Source organism: Argiope bruennichi, chromosome 4 (genome assembly GCF_947563725.1).
Source record: "Argiope bruennichi chromosome 4, qqArgBrue1.1, whole genome shotgun sequence".
NCBI lineage: Eukaryota > Metazoa > Arthropoda > Arachnida > Araneae > Araneidae > Argiope > Argiope bruennichi.
Window position 1 is genome coordinate 64943688 of NC_079154.1, and position 24594 is coordinate 64968281.

At 31.6% G+C, this 24594-nt stretch overlaps 1 protein-coding gene across 1 annotated transcript; it reads right to left on the reverse strand.

Annotated features, from left to right (window-relative positions):
• Positions 1–855: 855 nt before the first annotated feature.
• LOC129966333 (uncharacterized) lies at positions 856–22995 on the reverse strand. Its single transcript, XM_056080753.1, has 6 exons — positions 22800–22995; positions 13297–13442; positions 8109–8208; positions 5072–6442; positions 3667–3883; positions 856–975 (listed from the first exon to the last, which is right to left on the reverse strand). Exons 1-6 carry the CDS (start codon positions 22993–22995, stop codon positions 945–947), a joined length of 2061 nt encoding a protein of 686 aa, XP_055936728.1. The 3' UTR covers positions 856–944.
• Positions 22996–24594: the final 1599 nt, after the last annotated feature.

Genomic DNA, 24594 nt, shown 5'->3' on the forward strand with positions numbered 1-24594 from the left:
CAGAATATAAACATGTAGAAAAGGAATTTGTTAGGAATTTCAATTTGTATTTCATATTGTCTAAAAATCCTCATAAAGTCGATCAATACCACGCTATTTCCAATTTTCCACACTCATTTCTATTCTCATTTTATCTGTTAAAATATTTTAAAATGTGCCATGAATACAAAATATCCAAACAGGCAGTCAGATTATTTATCAGAAAAATGCTGTTTATGGAAAGACTTTTTAATGTAGCACTATTTGGGAATGCGTTTTAAAAATCTTTTTCTATAATTTTAATATTGAATAAAATAATTACTGTTTGATTTTTTAATTTGAAATAAGAGATTTTTAATGAAGACATTTTAATTAAAAGATTTTTTAAGATTTACACAACAAATGTAAGAATTAAAAATTATGTATATAGGGTTGAATACCCATAATTCAAAATATAATGTTTTTTGTAATATTTTAATATATAATATTTATTCTAATATTTTAATATATAATATTTATTCTAATATTTTAATATATAATATTTATTCTAATATTTTAATATATAATATTTATTCTAATATTTTAATATATAATATTTATTCTAATATTTTAATATATAATATTTATTCTAATATTTTAATATATAATATTTATTCTAATATTTTAATATTTAATGTAATTTGTGTAAATATCATATATTTGCGCAAATAAAACGTTAGAAATCATGAAATATGAAATAAAGAATTAGGATCTAAATAATAAGTAAAATCGTTTATTAGGATGGAAGAAAAATAATAAAAATAGCTACAAATATAACAAAAATATATCAAATAAATGTAACAAATATACGAATAAATACTTTATAAAATAGATTATGCTTTTTATAGTATCGCGATGAACAATCAGGAGATGGAAATTGTTTCGAGGCTTCATGAAGGCTACAACATTCCATTCTTCCATTATATCTACGGCTGGTTTTGATTCTTTTTATTTGTTCTAGAAAGAAACAAAACAAAAAGGAAATCTGATTAATTGGTTTCACTCATAATCTGAAAGCAAGGATGTGAAAAACAAACTACCGAAACTTAAAAAAAAACAACAAAAAAAAAACCCTACAAATACGAGGGAGTATAAATAAGTAATGCGCATAATCTTGAATTCGATAATAAATAAATAAAAAAGCGACGAATGACAGTACGAAAGCTGAAATGAAAGTATTATCAGCTTATTATATTTTTATTCTTACTGAGTAATTTTCATTGAGATTTAAATTTGTGATCGTCTCAGTCTCCCTCCTCTCCTTTCTTGCAAAATTTCTAGAATTCATTTAGAAGTTTTGGATCATTCCTCCTACAACCCGGACTTGGCACCCACAGATTTTTTATGACAAAGCAGCACAAATGCAGGCTTGTCAACTTAATTACATCTTTCAATTTCCACTGACATTAAATATATAAATGATGAAAATAATGCTGTAGTCAATACGTTATTCAAAATTAAGGAAATTTCATCAATAAATCATAATCAAATAGCTTCTGAACAAACTCAAGAGGATGAATTAAAGAGTTAGCAATAACTACTTTATTTGAATTTAAAGCAGTACCCTCTACCTTCAAGGAAATATTTGTAATATGATCAAAAAATCATTATTATTCATTTTTTCGAGACTGATTTGTCCATTACCTCTATGGTATAAGGATTAAGTTGATGTCTAGAAGAGATGTCTAGACTTTATGTTAACAAATATCTCTTCAAAATACTTTCTGTTAGAACGGGAATGAATAATATTGATCAAAATGGTTCAAGACGATTTCTTCTCGTATTATTAAAATATATTAGAAACTTAATAGACTTTTTTTTCAAACATGAATTTTTCAAAACATTTATTTAACTTAATGGCGAAAGGTTCGGTCTCCTCAAAATTTATAACATGCATACTTTGAGTTTTCCTTTAAATAAAAAATATTCCAAAAGATGAAAATTAAAATCTGTTGGGTGAAAAAAAAGATCAGAAAATAAATTTAATTTCTTGTGCTTAAATATAAAATAATGATATAAAAAATTAAAAATTAGATTGTTTTATTTTTAAAAAATTCATTACTAAATAAATTAAGAATTCATTTATTAAATCTACGCCGTTTTATACTTTTTTCATAACAACATGATTTAAAAATATTTTCAGTCTTTTGAATTCCACGTAAAAGTCCTATTCTTTCAAAACGAATTCAATGAAAAGTAAAGAAATTTTTCCAAATCTTCCGGAACCACCAATTACTTCTGCCCACTTATACCATAAAATCATGTGAGTGTGTAAGTATATTAGGATTTAAAAGATTAATTTATTTTCATGTTATCGCAATATTTAATTAGTCTGATATAAAGCCAGTTTTAAGAAATAGTGATATCATCATTTTTTCTTATGAAATAAAAAAATTGTTATAAAAATTAAAACAAATAATTTAATACTTATTTTTTAAATATTTAAATTTCATCATCAAATATTAAATGTTCGTCTGCAAATATGTCAGTGGAAAAGATTTTTTTTTTACTATTTTTACTTTATATAATTTGAAAAAGGTTTAATTATTTGTGAATATTATTGAAATTAATTAATTTATCCTAATCTACTGACATATTTAATCAAAATTACTTTATTGGTTCAGCATTCTAATATGCCATAATTAGAAACCTCCCCAAATCTTTTTCGCATTTACCCAATAAAGGTTTCATCCCCATTTTTCCTCATAAAATTGCAGACCTTGAATAAGACCACTAATGCTATGCATGGCGAAGACGAACATTAGTAACTAAATAACGATCTTTGGCGTAAAACTGCCCTTTTCACGGAATCTTATGTCTTAATCTGTATTTTGGATCATTTTTCTTCTCTACTAGTTGTAGCCAAAATTGGACACTAAAACACAATTGTAATCAGAAGATTGCATACCGAATTTCATTGATTTAAGTCATTGCGTTCAAAAGCATGCGAAAGCACAGAGCGACAGACGGTCAAAACTTGTTTTCCAAATTACATTTTGAAGATATCTGAACAGCCAAACCGGTAGACTTGGACCGTGGTAGATAGACTTTGAATCATTTGAATAGACTTACTTCAAAAATTTAATAAAAATTTACAAACTAGGTCTAAGTTTATATACTTAATTTCATTCGTCTCATTCAAAGCGTTTTTGAGTTATGTTTTTTGAACTCTCTAAAATTTCAAGTTCGTATTTTTTGATAATTACAATACTTTTTCTATATTTATTATACAGAGAAAGATAAAAATAGAATTAAATTATCAATTTGAAATATCAATTGAATATAAAAAATGACATATGATCATTTTTATTAATATTGAAATTTATTAATATTTTAAATAATATCATCTGTAATTTTCTTTTACGCATATAACCAAATAATTCTGATAATTTTTAATTAAAATAATATATATATATATATATATATATATATATATATATATATATATATATATATATATAAATCATTCCTTAGCCACCACCGTATTTCTGCAAGCCAAGAAAACACACAATTTTCTTAACGCTTTAACATCATTGCGTCGTGGGTCAATTTTTAGACGAACGAAGTCAAAAATTAACAGTCTTAGCAAGAGATTTTAATTAATTTGCCCAACAAAATGGAATGAACAATTATATAGAACAGACTTACTTGAGTCCATTTTCGGCCTTTTCGATGTGAAAAACTTTCATATTCTGAGGCGATGGATCTATCTTGTGCTTCATGCTCGTGTACCGATTTCTGAAAAAGATGTAGAAGCCATAGAGCACGACACACGCCAGGCAGAGCAAGGCATTGAAACGGAAGGCCACCCTACCACCAAATGCATTCATGATCAAGCCACCAGTCAAACCGGAAGAGGCCTTGCCTACAGAGTAGAACGTACATAAAATATTATATTACAAGAATAGTATGATTCGCAAATATGAAAACAAGATCTTCTAAAGATTAAGCATACATATCTCAGATTTATTAATATAACAATCAAATCATACCTATGTATGAATTTCGGCAAAATGTATATTTCTTAAAGAATCAATTGTCATGTCTATACTCAGGCATTGCGAGAACACGTTACAATACTGGACGACAATATTGTAAAATATTTTATACCACTGGATGGAGTGGAATGTATATAAAAAATGAGAAAACTCCACAAATAAACGAAAGCCTTAAGCCTTCTGCCATGAAATATTAGCAAACAGAAGAAGTACATTAAATAATAGATAAATTTATTTCTATAGCTATATAATGAAGTCATGACATGTAATATTGTAATGCTGGTTCACAAATTCATTTTAAATCTTTTTCATTCAACTTTAGCGGAAAATTTTTTTTTTCAAAGTAGCAAAATCTTCAGAATTTATTTATTATCTTATAAATTTTACAGTGAAATTATAGAAATATTATAGGTACTAATTATGAATCTATTTCTTTAAAAATTTGATAAATAACAGGAAATGGACATTAACGAACCTATAATAATTTATGGGAATTTTTTCCCAAAACCGGAATCTTTTATCAATGGAAAAAGAAAGAAAATTATAAATAGAAGATAATAATATAACGTTGAAGAAGGTTATAATATAAAGTTAATAATATGAAATTGATGGACAGGAATGGGCAGGAAAAAAATCTAAATATAAAATGCATATCCTATTTTCTTTTAATGTTTGACCAAAAGCTTTATTATGAATATCATTTAATTTCTTCAAAAATTAAGACTCCTGGAACGTCTCAAAGATATTTAAATCTAACTACAATATCTTTTTGAGAAAAGCCATTAAAATGCTCTTTTTTTATTTGGGTTCTTCAAATATTCATTTTATTCAACAATATGTTTTATAATGTTATTTTAATAGAATATAAACATATATTTTGGTGATGAAACGATAAAAATAAAGTCCACTGACCCCATAAGCAAATTATGTATTACGAGTACTTTTTTTTAAAACTGTATTCAATTTAATGGTTAATACAAATCTGATTTAATAATATTGTGATTCAGCTCTATGCCAACAATATTATTGCTACGATTTATAAAGAATGTACCCACCTATGCTATAATGTATAGCTCCTGAAATCGTAATAACGGTCGATGTCAGTCCTTCTGGTGCAATATCATGGCTATGAACCACAACAGCCACCCAAAGAAGATAGTAGTTCAATATTCCAGTGGCTTCAAGGGCCAAAGCGAACCAGGGGTTTCTCAGAAATGAGTATCCAGTGGAATTGACGATATATGCCACAAAAGCCAAAATTATGATTCCTTTTGGACTTATCTTCTTCACCCACCATTTGGAAGTCAACAGAAACGGCAGTCCATACAGAGCACTTACAGATGTGATCAAACCGATGAGCAAACTGGGTGCCTGCATGTCTTCGAGATACCAGAAGAGAAAATATTTGGTGAAATTCCACGACGTGCCCAGGATAAAAATCACAATGAAAAACACTACAACGTCGATGTTCTTGAGCAAAATTAAGGTTTTCTTCCACATCTGTTCACCAGGGGAAACAACCCGCACGGGGAGTTTATAAATGACAAGGAACAAAAAGCATGTCATACCTATAAAAAGATATAATGCTCCTGCGTAATTTTTTTCGCCAACTACTGGCGATGTTACTTCTGCAATATAGCCAGCGAGAGGAGATATAAGCAAGTTACCAGAAATAGCAAAGAATCGTTCACGACCAAAATCTGAATTCTGTTCCTTTGCCAAAAACATGGCGGTTACATCCATGCAACGGTAAGTATTGGAATAAGTGGTCAAAAATAAAATGAAAAGGCCACCATAAACAAATAATAAGTAATTTGTATTTTCTTGCCGACATTGCATAATATTTGAATTTATTTCACAGGAAGATGAGCAATTTTTTGTTTGATCTGAGTAGCACCAGGAGGTATTTACATTCTGAAATTCTAAAGCACTGACATTATATACGAAGTTCCCTTCTGTCCTGTTGTTATAATGAGAGTTATCGATATAAATGGTGAGTGATATATTACTTAAATCCCTCCCATAAAAAATTCTATAAACAGAATCTGTGTCATTGCAAGTTAGAGAATCATTTCTAGAACATTTTGCTTTACAGTCTCTCACATCAATTCTGCTTTCCTGCAAATTGTATCCAGTTTGAGCAACACTTTGTTGAGCATTGCAAAATAAGTTTATTTTAGGTGCTGTACAGTTTGTGCGGTCAATCTTGGGTGATAGCAGAATACACAGTACTGTGAGTGTCACCAATAGAAGGTTGGTAACCAACACTGGTTTTGATCTTCCAATTTTATCAGCCACGATTCCAGACAGTGCGCTGCCGATGAATTGAAATATTGGTGCGATAATAGTGAAGGTGGAGAGTTCAGCAAGAGAAACTCCTCGTGTCTTGTAGAGGACGGTGATGAAAGACGGCATGAAAGACCCAGCTGTAAAAACAAAAGGGATACGAATTTTTATCAACAAAGAAACATTGAAATATCTGATAAAAAGGGCACAACTTTGAGAGACAGCAGAGTAAAAATTTAATAATATTACATATGGGTCATTTATTTTGAAAGAGGTGAAAATCCTTTTACAAAAATGACATACCCCATGATTTATAAATTGGAGTTGGCATAATTAATTATTTTTTTAAAAATTGTCTAATATGCTAACTTTAATTTCTTGAAATAAGAGAAAAAAATGGACTTGCATCGTTTTTAGAATAAAATGGTTTATATTTCTTCCATTGCCTGAATTCTTCAATATATCATCTGTTATATTCACTGTTTATTAAAAAAATGCTTGAAAACGGATACGGACAAAGCCTGTATTTTCGCCTACAGGTTGCATTATGTCTGGAAATCAATAAATACGACAAGTCATTTCTCATCATTATAAATAATGAATGAACAGTTATGTGATGATATTCATCGAAAATAGTAAGATGTCAAGGGCTATTTGTTTTCGCAAGTAATTAAAAAATATTTTTATGTATGAATGAAATGTTTTATCAGACGAAAATAGGAAGAAGATTACATTGCCTTTATAAAGAATAATTACTAAAAATGTGCTTCAAAATGCTTATACAATATTTGCAATACAAATATATAGTGCCGTGTAACTATATGTAAAAAAGTATATTTGTTACAGTAATATTTGGTTAAATGCCATAAAATTAAATGATAGTTTTGTCCTAAATCCATCCTTGGTTTCATTTGAATAATAATAATACGTAAATTTAATACGTGTCATGAGACAAAACAATTCGTCAGACTGATTTCAGTCAAAAGGAAAGCGTGGATAAGAAAATCATAGTTATTAAAGAATAAATATTTTCTTAACTAAAAATTATTACATTGCTTTAATTTTATAAAGAAAGTTCAAATGAAAATAAGTTCTTTTATATAAAATATTGGAGATTTAGTAAAATATTTACACAAATTATCTAAATTTTGAAAATGAATAGTTTACATATTGCATGAATTAAATATTCGTTTTTTTATTTACCAGTTAACTGTTTCGACATTTTAGAAAGTGCGTGTCTAAATTGTCATAAACATATATATATTATTTAAATATAATAAATAAATAAATATAAATATAATGATTAAACAAATATTATAGAAATAAAATAATTGCCATTGAAAAAATTCGTCATAACGTTCATAATTACGTTGAACATTAGTTAAAACTCGTCATAATTACTTTTTTCATGACAAGTATACTCGTCAAAAACAGTTAACTGGTTAACGCAATTCGTAATGAAACGGTAAATCTTATTAAAAAAGATTAAATACATAAAAGTGGGGAATCTTTCTCTTTCCCATCTATGACGGCACTTACTTACTTCGGGAAGGTTTGTATCGTGGCCGGTGACGGCCCTTAGGACTCAATCACAGTTATCGCCAGTGTTGTTGTTGTGGCGATCCAGTCATTCAGTTTTTGTTATCCTTGTGCATTCGGGAGGGTCGGAGAGTCAGTGATATGACTTACTGTACAGAAGTTATGCGATACTTGCGTAGATAACTCACAGCATCAATTAGGAAGGAATGCTTCAAATACAAAATACAAACATTTAACTTTTATACTATAAATTTTACATTTTCTTACCTCCATAATAGGTAAAGAGGGCGAGTTTCAAAGGAATTAAGGGTTTATTAATGCTAATTTTGTAATCTTTACACAGCCTGATAATGAAGTGAGTCGGGTCCTGTCAAAGAATTAAAAATTGTAAGTTTCTGAAATTAAAACATACGGTAATATCATAAACTATACGAAATAACTTTGAAAACTTATAATAGAGATTCATTACTAACACAAACGCATTAAATGGAATAAGCGCAGAAAGCGATGAGTTATTCCATGATATAATAAATTGCAAACATATTTAGACATATATTTGTTTATTGGTTTTGTTTCTTGTATACATAGAGACATTTGAGTGTAACTTGTGTTCTTACGGACAGAATAATAATATTTGATACTTGGTCTAAAAATATTGCCACCAAGCACAATTCCTAGCAGAATGAATACAGTATTGATGACGAAAAGAGAATCAACTTTTCGAATCAAACAATAAAGGCAGCTTTCAATTCTTCAACAGAATGAAGGCACGCATCAGTTCATATAATGCCCTCGTCATCTAACAAAGTTCAAAATTATGAACTCTGAAATTTTCAGTGTTTCTTCAAAAAAAGACGTAAACATAACTAGCCTAAACAGCTTTGTTTGCAGCGCTTGATATTTTTGAAATTTTTCTGACTCCAATAATCTTTATAAAAATTATTTTCTACTATTTTTATTGTTTTTAATACTAGAATACTTTAATTTTTATCCTTTTTATTTATTTTCTAATTTTTAGACATTAATATATTATTTTATATAATAATAAACTTTAATATAATATTTTGCGATTCATTATTATAAATATAATCTTATAATTATATTTTTTCATATTCATTAACAAATAGAATCATCATACAAAATCAAATATTATTGCAATTAGCTTATTAATTTAGTTTTTAAAATACTGCATTGTCTCTTGAAACCCGTGACTGCAAAAAATTTTAGACTCCACTTTTACAAAATAAATCGTTATTCAATTCTCAACAAGCTCCATCGTTATAAACATGAAACAAATAAAGTTGAATAGATTTTTTTTATAAAAATAACATATAATTTCAAATAATTTCACTAAAACTTTAAAAATGAATAAATTACATTTGAGGTGTCTTTATGCGTTATTGGTCAAGATTTCTTACAAGATTTTTTTTTAAATCTTCGATTCGCCATTTAAAAAAAACAAGTGCAGAGAAAAAAAATTATGTATGACCAAAAAGTAGGAACAAAGAACAAAAGTAGGATTGCTTTTCGACATAATTGTCAAGAAGATCCAGGCATTTAGTCATGTTGGTCGACAAGTTTCTGATCCGTTTTTCAAAGAACACTGAACCGCAAGTGATGTGCGATGAACTTCCTTGAAGTAACTTTGGAATTTCTTACAAGTCTGGAAGTTCTTTGAATTTTCTTTTTAGGAAAAGAATATATATCAGGAATATGTGAACACTCACTCTCTAAAGTCCCAATTTTGCCACGCTGAGCGGTCAGATTGTTGCTTGGGATTCTAGCATTCTCCATTTCTTTCGAACTACTTAAACAAATCGTTGAACAAGATATATTGATACAGATTCGTGACTTTATACCTCTTCATCAAGAACGTGCCTTAGAGCCGAGTGATATTAACCTCTTCTCTGAATTAAAGGACAGGTTAAGGAATCAAAGCTAGAAGACTAATGAGGAGATTCAAAGGAACATTAAGGCCCATCTCACGCCACTGGCGGTATCTTTCGTCAAAGAGGACGGCAAACATAATCTATGAAAAATGTTTTAATCTTTAAGGCGATTAAGTCGAAAATTAATCATGATTTTGCTTAACAATTGGTAAATTTATTTTTTCTTCATTTTTCTTTTATGGTTTATTGGAGCTTGAGAAAAAATGTTCCCTGTATTTTCTTTTCTTATATTTGCGTGTATATTTGAGTTGGGTGATAAATTTTATTTTTTGATAAGACCGCAATTCTTTTTTTGTTCAAAAAATGTGCAAAAGACGGAAACTTGAACTAGAAAATCGTATATTTGATTCTAATAAGTTTGGTTTCCAAATTCAAGTCCTTGTATAGGATGAGAAACATGGAAATCTATTACAATGATGTTATTAGACAAGGTGTCGGATAAATTCGTAAAACTTGCAAATATTATAAATTATAAAATAATACTATAATATAAGTGTTTGGATAAGTATAATTGGGTGGGCGCAGATGTTTGAATTAAGAGAGACTTCTGAAGCATAATTTAAAATTTTGGTTTTAGGTTATTTGTTGTAAGGGGAGGATTGTACAGCACGTAAGTAATGTTGAGTGAATAAATTTCTGTTTGAAAGAGTGCATTTCAAACAGAAACAACAAAGTAGATTTAGCCATTTGAGGGAATTACAGCATTCGGACTGTGTTATATGATGCTAAACAGTCAGATTCCAATTGTTTCATTAAGTATGTATTATTTACAACGTACAGCAACGCTCTGTGTCTAATTAAATAATAGGGTGTACAAATGTGACTGCAGTGAAGTCATGAGTCAAAATAAATACAAAAAATATATGCACGTTTCAAAAAGTTATTAAAAATAAAAACATGATGTTAAACTAAAAATTTGTTGAAGTGTGAAACCAGACTGATCAAAATATTAAAAGAGGGTGATTTGTGAAGTTTTTTGGCGCAAGAGCCACCTTTGGCTAAGCTGCGCTATGCAAATGGTAAAATATAAAAACAGGGGTAAAATGCAATAAACATAATATAAACTCAGAACTTAAAAAAACTTATGAAATGTGACAATGCATCAAAAAAGTTCAGAGTTTTAAAATAAAACCATCAATTTAAATCCAAAGAATATGGTATGGAATCATTGTTGATTACTGGGGGCACGATAATTGAGAGAAAATACGTATTAATTACACTAAATATAAGTATAAAATTTAATAGCTTTTAAAAATTTAAATATATTTGTGGTGTTTTTAATCCACCAAGTCTTTAAGAGTCAATGAAGTTGAATGAAAAAAGCGAATACGATGACAGTTAAAATCAGGGCACTCAATTAAAAGACGTTTCACAGTAAAATACACATGACATTTGGGGCACTTCGGTGCAGCTTCACCAAACAGAAGATATCTGTGCTTGAAGCGTGTATGTCCTATACGGAGACGAGTCAATTTTACGTCAACCTCACGTATAGAAAGAGCAGACCACAATCCAATAATAGGCTTGATGGAATGCAGTTTATTTTCAGTACGCTGATCCCACGGTGATTGCCAAGTAGAAAAAATGTATTTTGTCAAGGACTTCTTAATATCGCAATAGGGAAGCTTTAGAGACAAAAGGTTTGTTGCTGATTTTGCCACTGAATCTGCCATTTCATTTCCAAAGAGACCAACATGACTAGGCACCCAACAAAAAATTATCTGAAACCCATTATTTTGTAGGGAACGCAAAGTTAATAAAATTTTAATTGCTATAGGATGCATCCTATTGTGATAGTGTGAAAATTTTTCCAAAGAACTCATGCTGTCGGTGTAAATGGCAAATTGCCGCTGAGTGGATAGTGAAATTTTTTGGAGGGCAAACAGAATTGCCACCAATTCGGCAGTAAAAACTGAACAAAAATTGTGAAGACTTGTGGCTCAATGTATCAGACGGAAGTATAATTCCACAACCAACATGGTTGTCTGATTTCGAGCTATCCGTGAAAATTGGGGCAAAAGAAGAATACCGATAGCGATGATGTAGAAACAGCTGTTGCAAGACAGTCGGTGTAGTTGAAGATTTATCGAATCTCAAGAAGGGATTCAAAAAGGAAAATTGCGGTACATCCCAAGGTGGGAAGCAAAATAAATCGGGTGATTTAACAGCAATATTATCAAGGTCCGAGTCGTGTAGCAGAATTTTGATTCTTTCATTAAATGGAAGGATATTAAATGGACGAGCATCATACAACCGGCGAAAACCAACTGGCAATGCGATTTGACGCACAGGATGCTCTGGCATTGACAAAATTCGGAAGTAATATAAAGCGAACAATTTATTACGCCTTAAATTAAGGGGCAGTTGTTGGCAAATAACATACAAACTCTCAACTGGAGAAGTACGAAATGCACCTGTGAAGATTCGTAAAGCAGAGTGGTGCACAGTATCTAGTCTTTGTAAAACGGAAGCACGGGCAGACCCATACACCATACACCATACAACCATAATCCATGCGTGAAAGAATGACCGCTTGATAAATACGGAGAAGGGAAGTTCGATCGGCGCCCCAAGAATTTCTGGAGAGCACCTTTAAAATATTCAAGGCCCTCTCACACTTCTTTCGCAGGTTAAGAACATGAGGAAGGAATGTTAGTTTGCGATCAAAGACCACACCCAAAAATCGTATTTCATCAACTACTGGGATAGGCGTATTGTGTATTTGGATAATAGGATCCAAATGCAAGTTTTTCTTCCGGCAAAAGTGCACGCATCTACTCTTCTCAGGAGAAATGTTATGCCCGTTATTATTGCACCAATCTACCACCTTATTAACAGCATTTTGCAACTGTCGCTCAATGACACTCATGCTACTACCCTGGCAGGAGATCTGCATGTCATCAACATAGAGGCTTCCATGAACTGATGATGGCAGATGATTCAAGATTTGGCTCAAATGAACGATAAAAAGAGTGACACTGAGGACACTTCCCTGAGGGACACCCTCAGCTTGTATAAAATATTTTGAGTAAAAATTCCCAACACGAACTCGAAATGTTCGATAAGATAAAAAGTTAATTAAAAACATGGGTAGGTTTCCTCTAAAACCAAAGTTAAAAATTGTTGAAAGTATGCTATAGCGCCAGGCACGGTCATATGCTTTCTCAATATCGAAGAATATGGAGACAAGGTGATTTCTCCTAACAAATGTGTTGCGTATTTCAGTTTCAAGTAAAACAAGGTTATCTATAGTAGATATACCTTTTCGAAAACCACTTTGCAACGTGGAGATGCATCCTTGTTTCTCCAATTCGTAGATCAGGCGAGCATTGACCATGCGCTCGAAGGTTTTACATAATCAATTTGTAAGTGCAATTGTGCACTTACAAAGTGCAATTAAAAGAGGGATCTTATAGCGTGTATTGAGCATGTAAGATAGCAAAATACCGAAATTCGTTTTTGAACCAAGATAATAAAATGAGTCTTTAAAAATTGTTTCGACTTACAGAAGGGTCTAGGTTCTTTTCATCTCTGTTGTTTCCTGAAGTTTCATTGTCGAGTAGAGAGGCCTGAGTGATCAGAGAATTGTTTCCAGCCCTTTTACCCATATTAGGTGGCAAGTCGTCAGTCGGAGTAAGAGGCTCGGCCACTTCTGAATTACGAAAGAAAAGAATGTAATATTATAAGGGTACGATAGTATAAAAATTGATGAAAATTATGAAAGTATATAATAAAAGACAAAATTATGGAATTACTGAGGTGATAAATTAATAAGTCCAAATGTGTCCAAATATTAACATATTGATTGATAGAATTTTTTATAAATTAGCTAAAAACTACTATGAGTTTTATTTTTATCAGGCTTATTTTGTCAGAATATATAAAGATCTATATCTATACTTATAATAAAGCTCAATGTGTGTGTGTGTTGGCGCTCTACAGGTCAGGTCATTTGACATACAGCTATCAAATTTGGTACATGTATACCTTAGAAGTCAGGAATGTGCACCTGGGGTCCCTTTTTTTAAAATTTTAATTAGACTTTTAATTATTAATTAAAAACTAACTTTACCGCCAAAAAAAACTTCCATTTTCCCCACCGCCAACTTTTCCGCCAAAAAAATCTTCCATTTTCTCCACCGCCAAATGAGTAAGGCTTCAGTTTTTTCTCTCCCAACAGTAATGAGGCTAGGGTTAACATTTTTCGGCGGATTATTTCAAACTATTCTGTTTATTTTCTTAATGTTTTATGCATTTAAAATTAAACATTGTTAATTAATCCATGTTTCAGATTCATTCTGAAGTACTTTTGAATTAAAATAACACAGAATAAAGGAAATTAAAAATGTATAATCTGCATAGCGTTACCCCAACTGGCGTAGAAAAATTCACGCACTTGCGTTAACGTAACTGGCGAAGAAAATTCACGCATGCGCATTGTTTTCTGACTGTTGACATGGCAACCAACGGATGATTTAAATTATTTTTAGGTCAGTTGCATGCTTTTGTAAGTAAATTGTATTTATGTTAGTTATATATTTTTTGTATATGCTTATAGTTTTAAGTACATCGTTTTTTAAGTAGTTTTTTTAAACATGTTTTCGACCGATTATTTTAAGCGATTCATTTTATTTTCTTAGTGTTTGATACATTTAAAATGAAACATTGTTAATGAATCGATCTGTTCATGATGAATCTGAGAAAATTTTGTTGACAAATTTTTGAGATATTACATAAATTAAGAAAGATATTCTTTAGTGCCCATAAAGTTTAAAGGCTCAGTGACTCTATTATCAGTAATCATATTATTAAAAAAAATGCTTTCTTTCAGTAAAAAATATTATTATATTAATTGCAGATTAATCATTTACACTTTAATTTGAAGCATAAATTCTACGAGGGGTAACAGAAAATTAGAGAGATACATATCACGTTATGACTGAAGGCCTTTATAATATTATGAGTGAATTATATGACTATTAAAATTTGAAGTTTTAAAATATTTGCTGAAGAATCTATTAAAGTTGGAATTGCGTAAAATATTTAATGGTACGATCGGAGTTTAACCCCCTGCTTGGCATAATTTTTAAAAATCGCCAACAATGGCCTTGCGAAATGTTCGAAAGCAAAGGAGCAGATGTTCAATTATAGTGCATAATAAAGATTGTCAGCTTTGGCGCGTTATCGCAACTTGTCGAAGAAGGGGGTTAAACTCCGGTTCAACCTATTTAATTATTAAAATTTAAACGAACATTAAGATTGGCGAACCGGCTGGTCGCCAAAGGCGGCTAGTATATATATAAAACGCTAACGTATGTGGTACAGAAATGCGAACGTATTAATAATTGTCGAATGGCAACAGTCAAATACGAACAAAATATCATACGTATATCAAACTGTTTCCTTCATGGAACATTTGTACTGAATGAAATGCTCAATTTATCTAATTAATGGAGCTGCAAAATAGCATTAGAAGTGTTCCGGAGATAGTTCGCCATGTCACGAAAGAGGACATTCAATCAGAGGTAAAAAAGCACAAGAAAATCAAGAAATAAGCTTCAGGCAAAAATATTAATCAAACACAAACATAGGCTTAACTGTTGCCAGATAAGTAATCGTGGTAAGAATTAAGTTTAATGTAGGTACTATTATAAAATATTCTAAATAGTTACAATATAATGCCACGTACAATGTATGCGTTCTGGAATTTAAATGATTTTTAAATTTACATCGCAATGCTTTTCATTGAAAAATATCTCTTTAGTGAAATTTTACAAAACATTTTGGTTTCTTTTTAGTTCTACATATTGTTCAATTTGCCAACATTTCTTTCTTTCAACTAATAATTCAAAGCCTACAATGATGAAAACAGTATCAATGAATAAAATTTTTTAAATCAAAATTTAGAATAGTAGATTCAGTTTCTGTTAAAATAAGTATTTATTTAAAATTTAAATGAAAATGAAAAAAATTGAACAATGCCAATTACCTTATGCCAACAAAAGCAACGTCTTATCAACTCAACAAATTAATGCTCGAAAAATAAAGACAGTACAAAAAAAAAAAAAATCCACGAATTTATTGCACAAAGCATCGTAAAAGGAGACTGCATAATTTAGAACAGTTGTGAATCCATACAATTTGATAAAAAGAGAGAAAAACCAATTATTTTCTCTAAAATTTTTAATAATTTTAAATTAGTCATCTATCATACCAATGCATAAATTAATTTTAAATCAAACGATATTACCATGTTGATTAGAATTTTAATTCAATTAGTGGAGCAAGAATAATCGTCACGCACTTCTATGAATGCAATGTCACTGCAGCTAATTGATTCTAAGAAAACTATTTTCATTCCAAAAATTAACCTTTCATCATCAATCCAACCATCATTTTCGAAATTACCAGAATATAGCTCTTACGAAAAATTGTTTTTACAAAAACTGTTAATATGACTAGATATGGAAGTTTTGAAGAACTGAATTAAACTTTTCAAATTCTATATTTAATCATGAGAAATTTTATCTAGATATTTCAGAAGTTATTAAATATGTCTAAACTTTTGCATCATTTACCGAAAATGATAATTAAAAAATCCATGATGACTTATTTCTGTCGTCAAATATTCAAAGTAAATTGTGAATACATTCACAGAAACTATCTTTACTCCTTTACGTATACATGGCATGCATTATCTAATTTAACACGACAAAAGGCATAATTATTTTTTTATTAAGAGAGATGGATGAATTTGTGGACTTCAAAATGTTTTAATATTTTCTAAAAAGTGGCATTGAATATATTCGGGGCAAACATAATTTTATTAACTACTACACTTCACTAATTCTCATAAAGTACAGATATTAAAGCTTCCCATATATATTAGTATAGAGATACTACAGAATTTTCTCTTATAAACGGTAGGTTATTTTATAAGCTCTAATAAAAATAGAAAAAAAAATACCTTTATTTTGCTCATTTTTTGAAAATTTAAATTTTAAAGATAAATAAAATTTAAATTTAAAGATAATAATAAATAAATAAAATTTTCGTCGTCTTTTTATATGAACCGCTGATAAATATCTATTAATTCAGTTCCTTCTTATTGATATATTATTAAATTAAATTGAAAAATGTTAGAATGTCTAAAAACTATTTAGAATAAATAAAAATACAAGTTTCTTTGAGAATTAGTATTTTGGAATAATTTCTCATTAAATAATGGGATTAAGTGTTTTTTATACGACCGTTTTATACTAGTACGTAATTTCTCTACACATCGATACAATAGATCATTAAATAAAAATAATTGTCTTTCTTAGTATCATTCCAATAATAAATACCAGCATAATAAAATATATCATCAATACTTTTTCAATATATAAATATATATAAATTTTCAAAATTAAATTAAGTTCGAAAGAATATATATCCTTTTATTTCACTAACAATGAAACTCCAAACTGAACAAAAAAAGTGGATATTATGTTATCAAATCTTCAATATGTGAAAACATATATTTATATAATCATTAGTATTTATATTCATTAATAAAATTTTAAAAATTAAACAAAATAAAAATTTAAATCTGAATGAAACTTTTAAAAGTCTTACCAGTGATATGGAATCGTTTAATAATCGTATTCCACTTCTAACTAGAATGCTTAAAACTTTCAGCGCGAGGTTTTAAGATCATTACATCATCAGAAATTGATGCCATTACGGCAGCACTAATGTATTCTGCGCATGCAAAACGAAATAGCAGCTGTTGCTGTAGAGCTTGCTTTTTCTCTTTTAAAATTAAATGTGATAATTTATGTATTTATTGAATACTGGGAAGTTACCATAATAGAAAGAATAAAAAATCAACTTTATGAACAATCAGTATATTCGGCGTTTATATGAAATAACGTTCTCTACAGATGGCGCTACAGTTTGCGTATTGTTTTTTTTTCTTTTTTTTTTTCTTTCAAATAAATAATCTCGCTCTGGAAATAAATGTAAAAATATCGTTTGCGTTTTTTCGAACTCATTTTCAGTTTAAATATCATATTTTTATGATACGCAACTTATTTTGATTTTTGAACGACTTTGTAAATATTTTATAATTTTGTTTTAACTATTTTAACTGCACTCTTATGAACTGTAAGTGTTCCTCAAAAAATATTTATTTATGAGATAAATAATATAATTTTAAAATCAAGCTGCATTATATTCGTTGCATTTTACCACACATACAATAGCTTCAAAAATATTCCACTAGCAGCGAATTTGTGATCGAATTACTTGCTAATACGTATTTGTTAGTTTCGATTGCTTCAAAGCAACATAAAACTACAGAACATATTATAGAATGTTATAGAAGTAAGTTTCTAATACTAGTATGACTAGTTTTTTCCCCCCATTTTTGTCCTTTATATAACTTGGAGTCAATTCATATTCATATATAGTCAATTTAAGTGGGACAAATCTGTTTATGGAATACTTTAAAATTATTTAAAGTTATATTTCCTTTCATTTGTATGAATTTTCTAGAATACAGTCTTTCAAAATATACGGTTAGACATATTTTCAAACATAGACATTTTAGGCATATTTCATGCCAGATGATATTTGCAGGGAGTTTGTGATCTAATATCTAACAGCACATTGTTAATATCAGGATGAAATACCCTTAAATTCGATTAAACTGAATTAATAGATTGAGAATTGTTATTTTTAACAATGGAATTATAGATACAGCTGCAGAGAATAGATAATTATGATTGTAAGTGATAATTGCAAAAGGTGACTAACTGCATTCAGGAATTTAGCAACTCTCAATCTAATGATTCATTTTTAATATCTCAGTTTATCTCACACCATTTTTAAGATTTGTTAAGATAATTGATATACAAACAGATAATGTTAAAAATAAATTAAGATAAAAAAAATACTGAAAAGTTCATGCACAATATACACTGCTAAATTTCAGGCCATGTTTTATCCAGAAACTAGAAATGGAAAAATTAGAAAATCTTTGAAGTTTTTCAAAAATTTAATTATATCAACAACATTTTTCAAAGATTTCATCGACATCTGATCAATCGTAAGCGAATTTTAGTGTTCCAAATAGGAGAAATGTTTCAGCCTGAATTTATCATTTGATTATACAATGGGAGTGTTCTCCCTTTCACTTTCTAGAATATTTTTATAAGTAATCGAATACTTTGGTAAACTTAACTAAAATATAGTGAAGAAAATGAAATATACATATCGAACTCTTCCCATCGGCCTTGTTGATCCAACATTTGATAAATACTTATAACTATGATGTCAAGACCATTCGACAAATTTTATATATCTTGCATGTTGGCTTATTTAATTATTGCTTTCTCATATTCACGGGTAAACAAGAATAAGAGCTTAATATAAGATTTCGTTTAGAACAAGTTCTCTAACTATTTGATTTTCGCCTGACTACAGAACTTATAGATGAATCTATCTATCTGTCATAACTATTGTCCTCCAATGCCATACAAAGCATTCGCGGCTATAAACAAATTTAACAATTTTGTACGGATGGATGGAAGATGTACCTTTATTAAAAAATATGCTTGAAAGTTTCAGGGAGATTACACAGCTGATTTATTTGTCATGCTCACTTGAACAAGATTTGTCTTCACTTCTGGATTTCTTGAAAAATTTAATAAAATTCAAACATTTTGATCTAATGATCAGAGACTAAATACCATCTTTTTACCTTAAGATATATTTTGCTCACGTGAGTTTTCGTGTAAACCAACACTTATGAAATATAATTCCAATAAAGTTTTTTCTCGAGGTTTAAAACGTGGAGATTCAAAGAAATGACGAGTTTGAATCGTTTGACAATTACAATAATTTCTTTTAACTATAGCTTCGTATATGTGAGAATGTTCCAAAATCGATAATGATTTAATTTCATCAGAGCTCAGAAAAGCGATCATCAAACTCTAGAAGCAGTTTCATGAATTGAACGGATTTTACAAGATAAAAATTACAATGAGAGTTCATAATGTTAATAGGTTTGCTCCTCTAACGTTGTCATCTTATTTCTTTTTCATCTTTATGTTATCAGTTAGCTTACTTTGTTTGTATCATTAGTTATTATTATGACATTAACTATTCTTACTCTTAAGTTATAAGTTTACTCATAGTTATATTGCATTGATTTTATCTTAAAGTTCGATAAAAAGTGTTTTGATCACATTTTACTTTTTTTATTTTTATAAAGATTAGATAGCTATTTATGATAACAAACAGATGCATGGAGGTTACGCTGATGCACACCGCAAGCATATTGAAATTATCCATTTTTGAAATGAATGGTATTCAGTGGGTAAAAAAAGTTTCCGTACGCAGCTATGACTATTAATAAAAGTTTAATTTTTGGCACAAAATATTTTGTTATGAAATTGGAAATTTTAAAATTGGTTTAACACTATTTCATTTATTATTTATGAATATTATAAAGGAAAAACTATGAAGAAAATTAAATACTTAAATTGAAAGAATAAAAAAATGCCACTAAGAAGGAACAAAAAATTTTCCGTACGGAATTTACATATTACGTGAAAGACCTTTTTCATGCAGACCAACTTGCATTTAATGATCGGTAGGCTTTCCTTTGGAGTTTATCACTTCTCTCAAATGTTGTGGCATAATCCCCATCAGTTTTTGTTGTTTCTAGAGAAATACTACTCCAAATGTCTTGAATGACCCTTTTGAGTTCATACTTGTTCTTTGTGTCATAATTTTTTAGTTCACGACCGATTTCTTCCAATAAATGTCCTATAAGAATTAAATCGGGAGACTGGGGAGGGCTATGAAGCTGTTTTTTTAACATTATAGAGACATTACTCTTGACAAATCGTGGAGGTGTACTTAGGACTGTTGAAAAGTAAAGTCCATTCCAAGGGACAGTTTATCTGCATTGGTTAAAACGTTTTGTTTTAGAATGTCAAGATGTATGTACCTATCTATATTTCCATTTATAAAACATAAATATTCGACACCAGCAGCACTTATACACCCCCATACCATATTCCAACCATCACCGTGGTTCACAGTTCCACATAAATTCTTAAGTAACATATGCTGTTTTGATTCCCTCCATATCATAACTCGACCATCTGACTCACGGATATTCAATTTTGATTCATAACTAAAAAAGGGCCGATTCTCAAAAAGATGGATTCTTGCTTATATGCTTCTTTGTAAACTCGAGACGCTTTCTCTGTAGCAGAGACTTATAACAGGCTTCTTACGGGCACCACATCCATTGTAATCTTTTTTTTAAATGACATTTCTCACAATTTAAGATGCGAATTTAATGTTGTAACTAACCGTTAAGTCAGCTGCAAGTTGAGGTGCACTAATCCGTGGGATTATCTTGTACCTTACACATGATATTCATTTTATGCAAGCGATTTAACTTCGGAGTTCTTCAGGATCGATCTCTATCCTCAAATGTTTACACATCACGGTATCTTTCAATAATATACTGCACTGTAGACTTTGGCTTGTAAGTCATTTCACCGATTTATTTCATAAATAATCTATTTTTTCGCAACCGAATCACTAACTCACGAATGGATTTCAGAATTTCCATTTTAAGACGATCAGCGAAGCAGTGGGATTAAACAACTGTTCTTCAGTCAGAGTGAAGATCACCGAAGTCGTATTCTTCACTCTGACAAACCCTCGCACTTCGAATATTTACTACGGATTAGTTGTACAGCACGTCAGGAGGAATTTGTATATTGCGTAAGGAAACTTTTTTTTGCATGATACTTCGACATTTATCTTAAAAATTGCAAACGGACTTGCTGAGTTATGTAAAAGAGAGAAATTTATTATGAAACTCCCTTCTAAAGACTCACATTAACAATATTAAGTAGTTTATAAAGATTAAAAGCAGAGGTAAGAAATTATGCTAGTTAATTTTTATTTTAGTCTTCCGTACGGAAACATTTTTTACCCACTGTATGATAATGAAAAAGGAATTATATGCCTTAATAACAAATAAAAAACTCCAAGGGAAACTCGTGAGCCAGCACAAATCAGGACCAAAGTTAGACACTTGAATTATAGTATTAATTTGATTAATTACTAAAAAATATTTTATATTTTTAATCACTGTTACAAACAAGTAAAATTAGATGAAATAACAAAAGAAAAATGTCCGTAACCGGTTTCACAAAACTCTGTCGCAATGTTTGGAAAAAAAAATTATATATATATATATATACTGACCTCGAAATGAGGATGAGATGCTTCCGTATGGTGGTTGGATCTCGCCACCCTGGAGGCTACACAAAAAGGTGGGGAATCTGGCTCCTCCCATCTATGACGGCACTTACTTCATTCGGGAAGGGTTGTATCGTGGCCGGTGACAGCCCTTAGGACTCAACCACAATTCCCGTCAGTTTTGTTGTTGCGCCGGTCCGGTCATTCAGTTTTTGTTATCCGTGTGCATTCGGGAGGGTCGGAAAGTCAGTGATATGACTTACTGTAAAGAAGTTATGCGCTACTTGATTAGATAACTCACAGCATCAATTAGGAAGGAATGCCTCCTGCTGCAACTCAGATGGATACATATATTTATGACAGTTTTTTCTTAAAAATTTATTAAATAATTTGGAAAATTAAACTAAAACTAAAGTGGTGGAAGTCATTTAATATCACATCAACTTAATATAATTTTTTATAGTTTTGGTGCTGGCCCAGTGATGGGCAGGGATGGCTCCTTGTGGGCCGTCACAGTCTCTGACTCACCTCCTCGTGGTAGCACCGGGCAATGGGCGTCGGATGGCTTAACGGTCCCGGCGTCTAGCTAACGAGTCAGGGGCGCAACCCCCCCCCTTGGGCTGCCAACCCATCGAGGGAGAGAATGATGGCCCTAACCGAAAAACTAATAAAACCCACTCCTCCCAAGGAGTGGTACCATCTTTTCAGCCAGTCGCTGCTCCTAGCCCTGCTCAACCTGCCGTCGGGGTCACGCCGTTGTTTCGGTGTGACGTGTGAGATCGAGTGTTAGGATCCAAAATTGGCCTGGAAGTACATTCTAGACGAGCCCACCCTGTGGAGGCCAATAATAATATAAATGTCGATAGAACTAAAAGCAGGTGGAGTGAGGAGGAGTCTTTGATGTTGGCCAAGGCTGAGGCGGAACTGACCATAAGGGGAGGTATACGTTTTATGAATAAAGAGCTGGCGGGATTGTTCTCTGAGAGATCGGTAGATGCGATTAAGAAGAAGAGACAATCCCAGCCCTATAAATTAATGGTCAAAAACTTTATGGAGGCTCTGGCGGGTCCATCTCCACAGCTCTTCCTCCCCTGAGTGCAGAACACCGCACTCTCGCCTTTCCTTCGGCCCAGGAAATAATAGAAATTGGGGAAACTATGGCTCCTCCCACTGCGGGCCCACCTGTAAGCTCTCACTCCACAGGGCCCCAGGCCAAGCCCGAATGTGACTTAATCCCGATCGTGGCTTTATATCGTGGGCCACAAAGGACAGAGGAACAAGAGCTGGACGTATTAACCTGGGCAATGTTACATGAGCTACCGCCCAGTAATGGAGTTTTCTCCGCTGTGGATATTGTATTGAAGCTAAATAAAGACTTTCCAAAAGAGGTCTTCCTCGGACATCTCGCATCGGTTATTGAGAGCGCCGTGCGAGAAGTAACATCGTCCGAGGCGCAGAAGCGAAAAAGGAATCTTCGCTCTGCAATCCACAGCAACCAGCTCACCAGGCGTCAAGAGCACAAACGCCAATATGCTCTAACCCAGAACCTCTATAAGAAAAATAGAGGCCGTTGTTATAACGCCCTTATTAACGGGTCGCTGGGCTATGAGTTTAAGGTCACTCAGGCCTTTGCTCAAGACTTCTGGGTTCACACAATGACGCCTGGCAAATGTTCCCTTCCCGCCCTTCCTGCAAGGCGAACATCTCCCTCCCCTGACGTTAAGGTAGCAACGTTATGGGGGCCGATTCTTTATGAAGAAATTCAGAGAAATATTCCCGCTCTGAATTCGGCTGCAGGACCCGATCGGATGACTCCGCACCAACTACGCAAACTACCCTGGGAATTTTTATGCAAAGTTATGAATTTGTTCCTTTGGTGCCGAAGGGTTCCTGCCTCCCTATTGGCAGCCCGGACTGTTTTTATTCCAAAATGTACTTCAACCACAAGTCCGGGCGAGCTCAGACCAATTTCGATTGGTAATGTCTTGGTGAGGCTCTTTCATAAGATATTGGCCAACCTCTTAGGGCAGCAATTAAGCTTGATCCACGCCAAAAGGGATTTGCGCCTCTGGATGGTATGATGGAAAATACGACGGTACTTGAATTTCTCCTCTCCAAATTTTAAATTTTACACGGAGAGGAGAGAACTACACATTGCTTCCATCGACCTCCAGAAGGCCTTCGACTCTATATCCCAAGAGGCCCTCCTGAGGGCTCTAGAGGACCTCCACCTGCCACAAGTTTTTATTAATTATGTGGAGGACGTGTACAAAAACTCGTACACGACTCTAGAGTTCGATGACGGACGGCACACCACTGTTCGTCCAACAGTGGGGGTCAGGAAGGGGGATCCACTTTCCCCCTTATTATTCAATATAGCCCTAGACGTGTTTCTTCGGAGCCTCCCAGACAACATAGGAGCTCAGGTGGATGGCAGTCGGTTAAATGCAGTTGCATTTGCCGACGACATTATTTTATTTGCCTCCACAGCTAGGGGATTGCAGGAACTTTTGAATTGCTCAAACATGTCC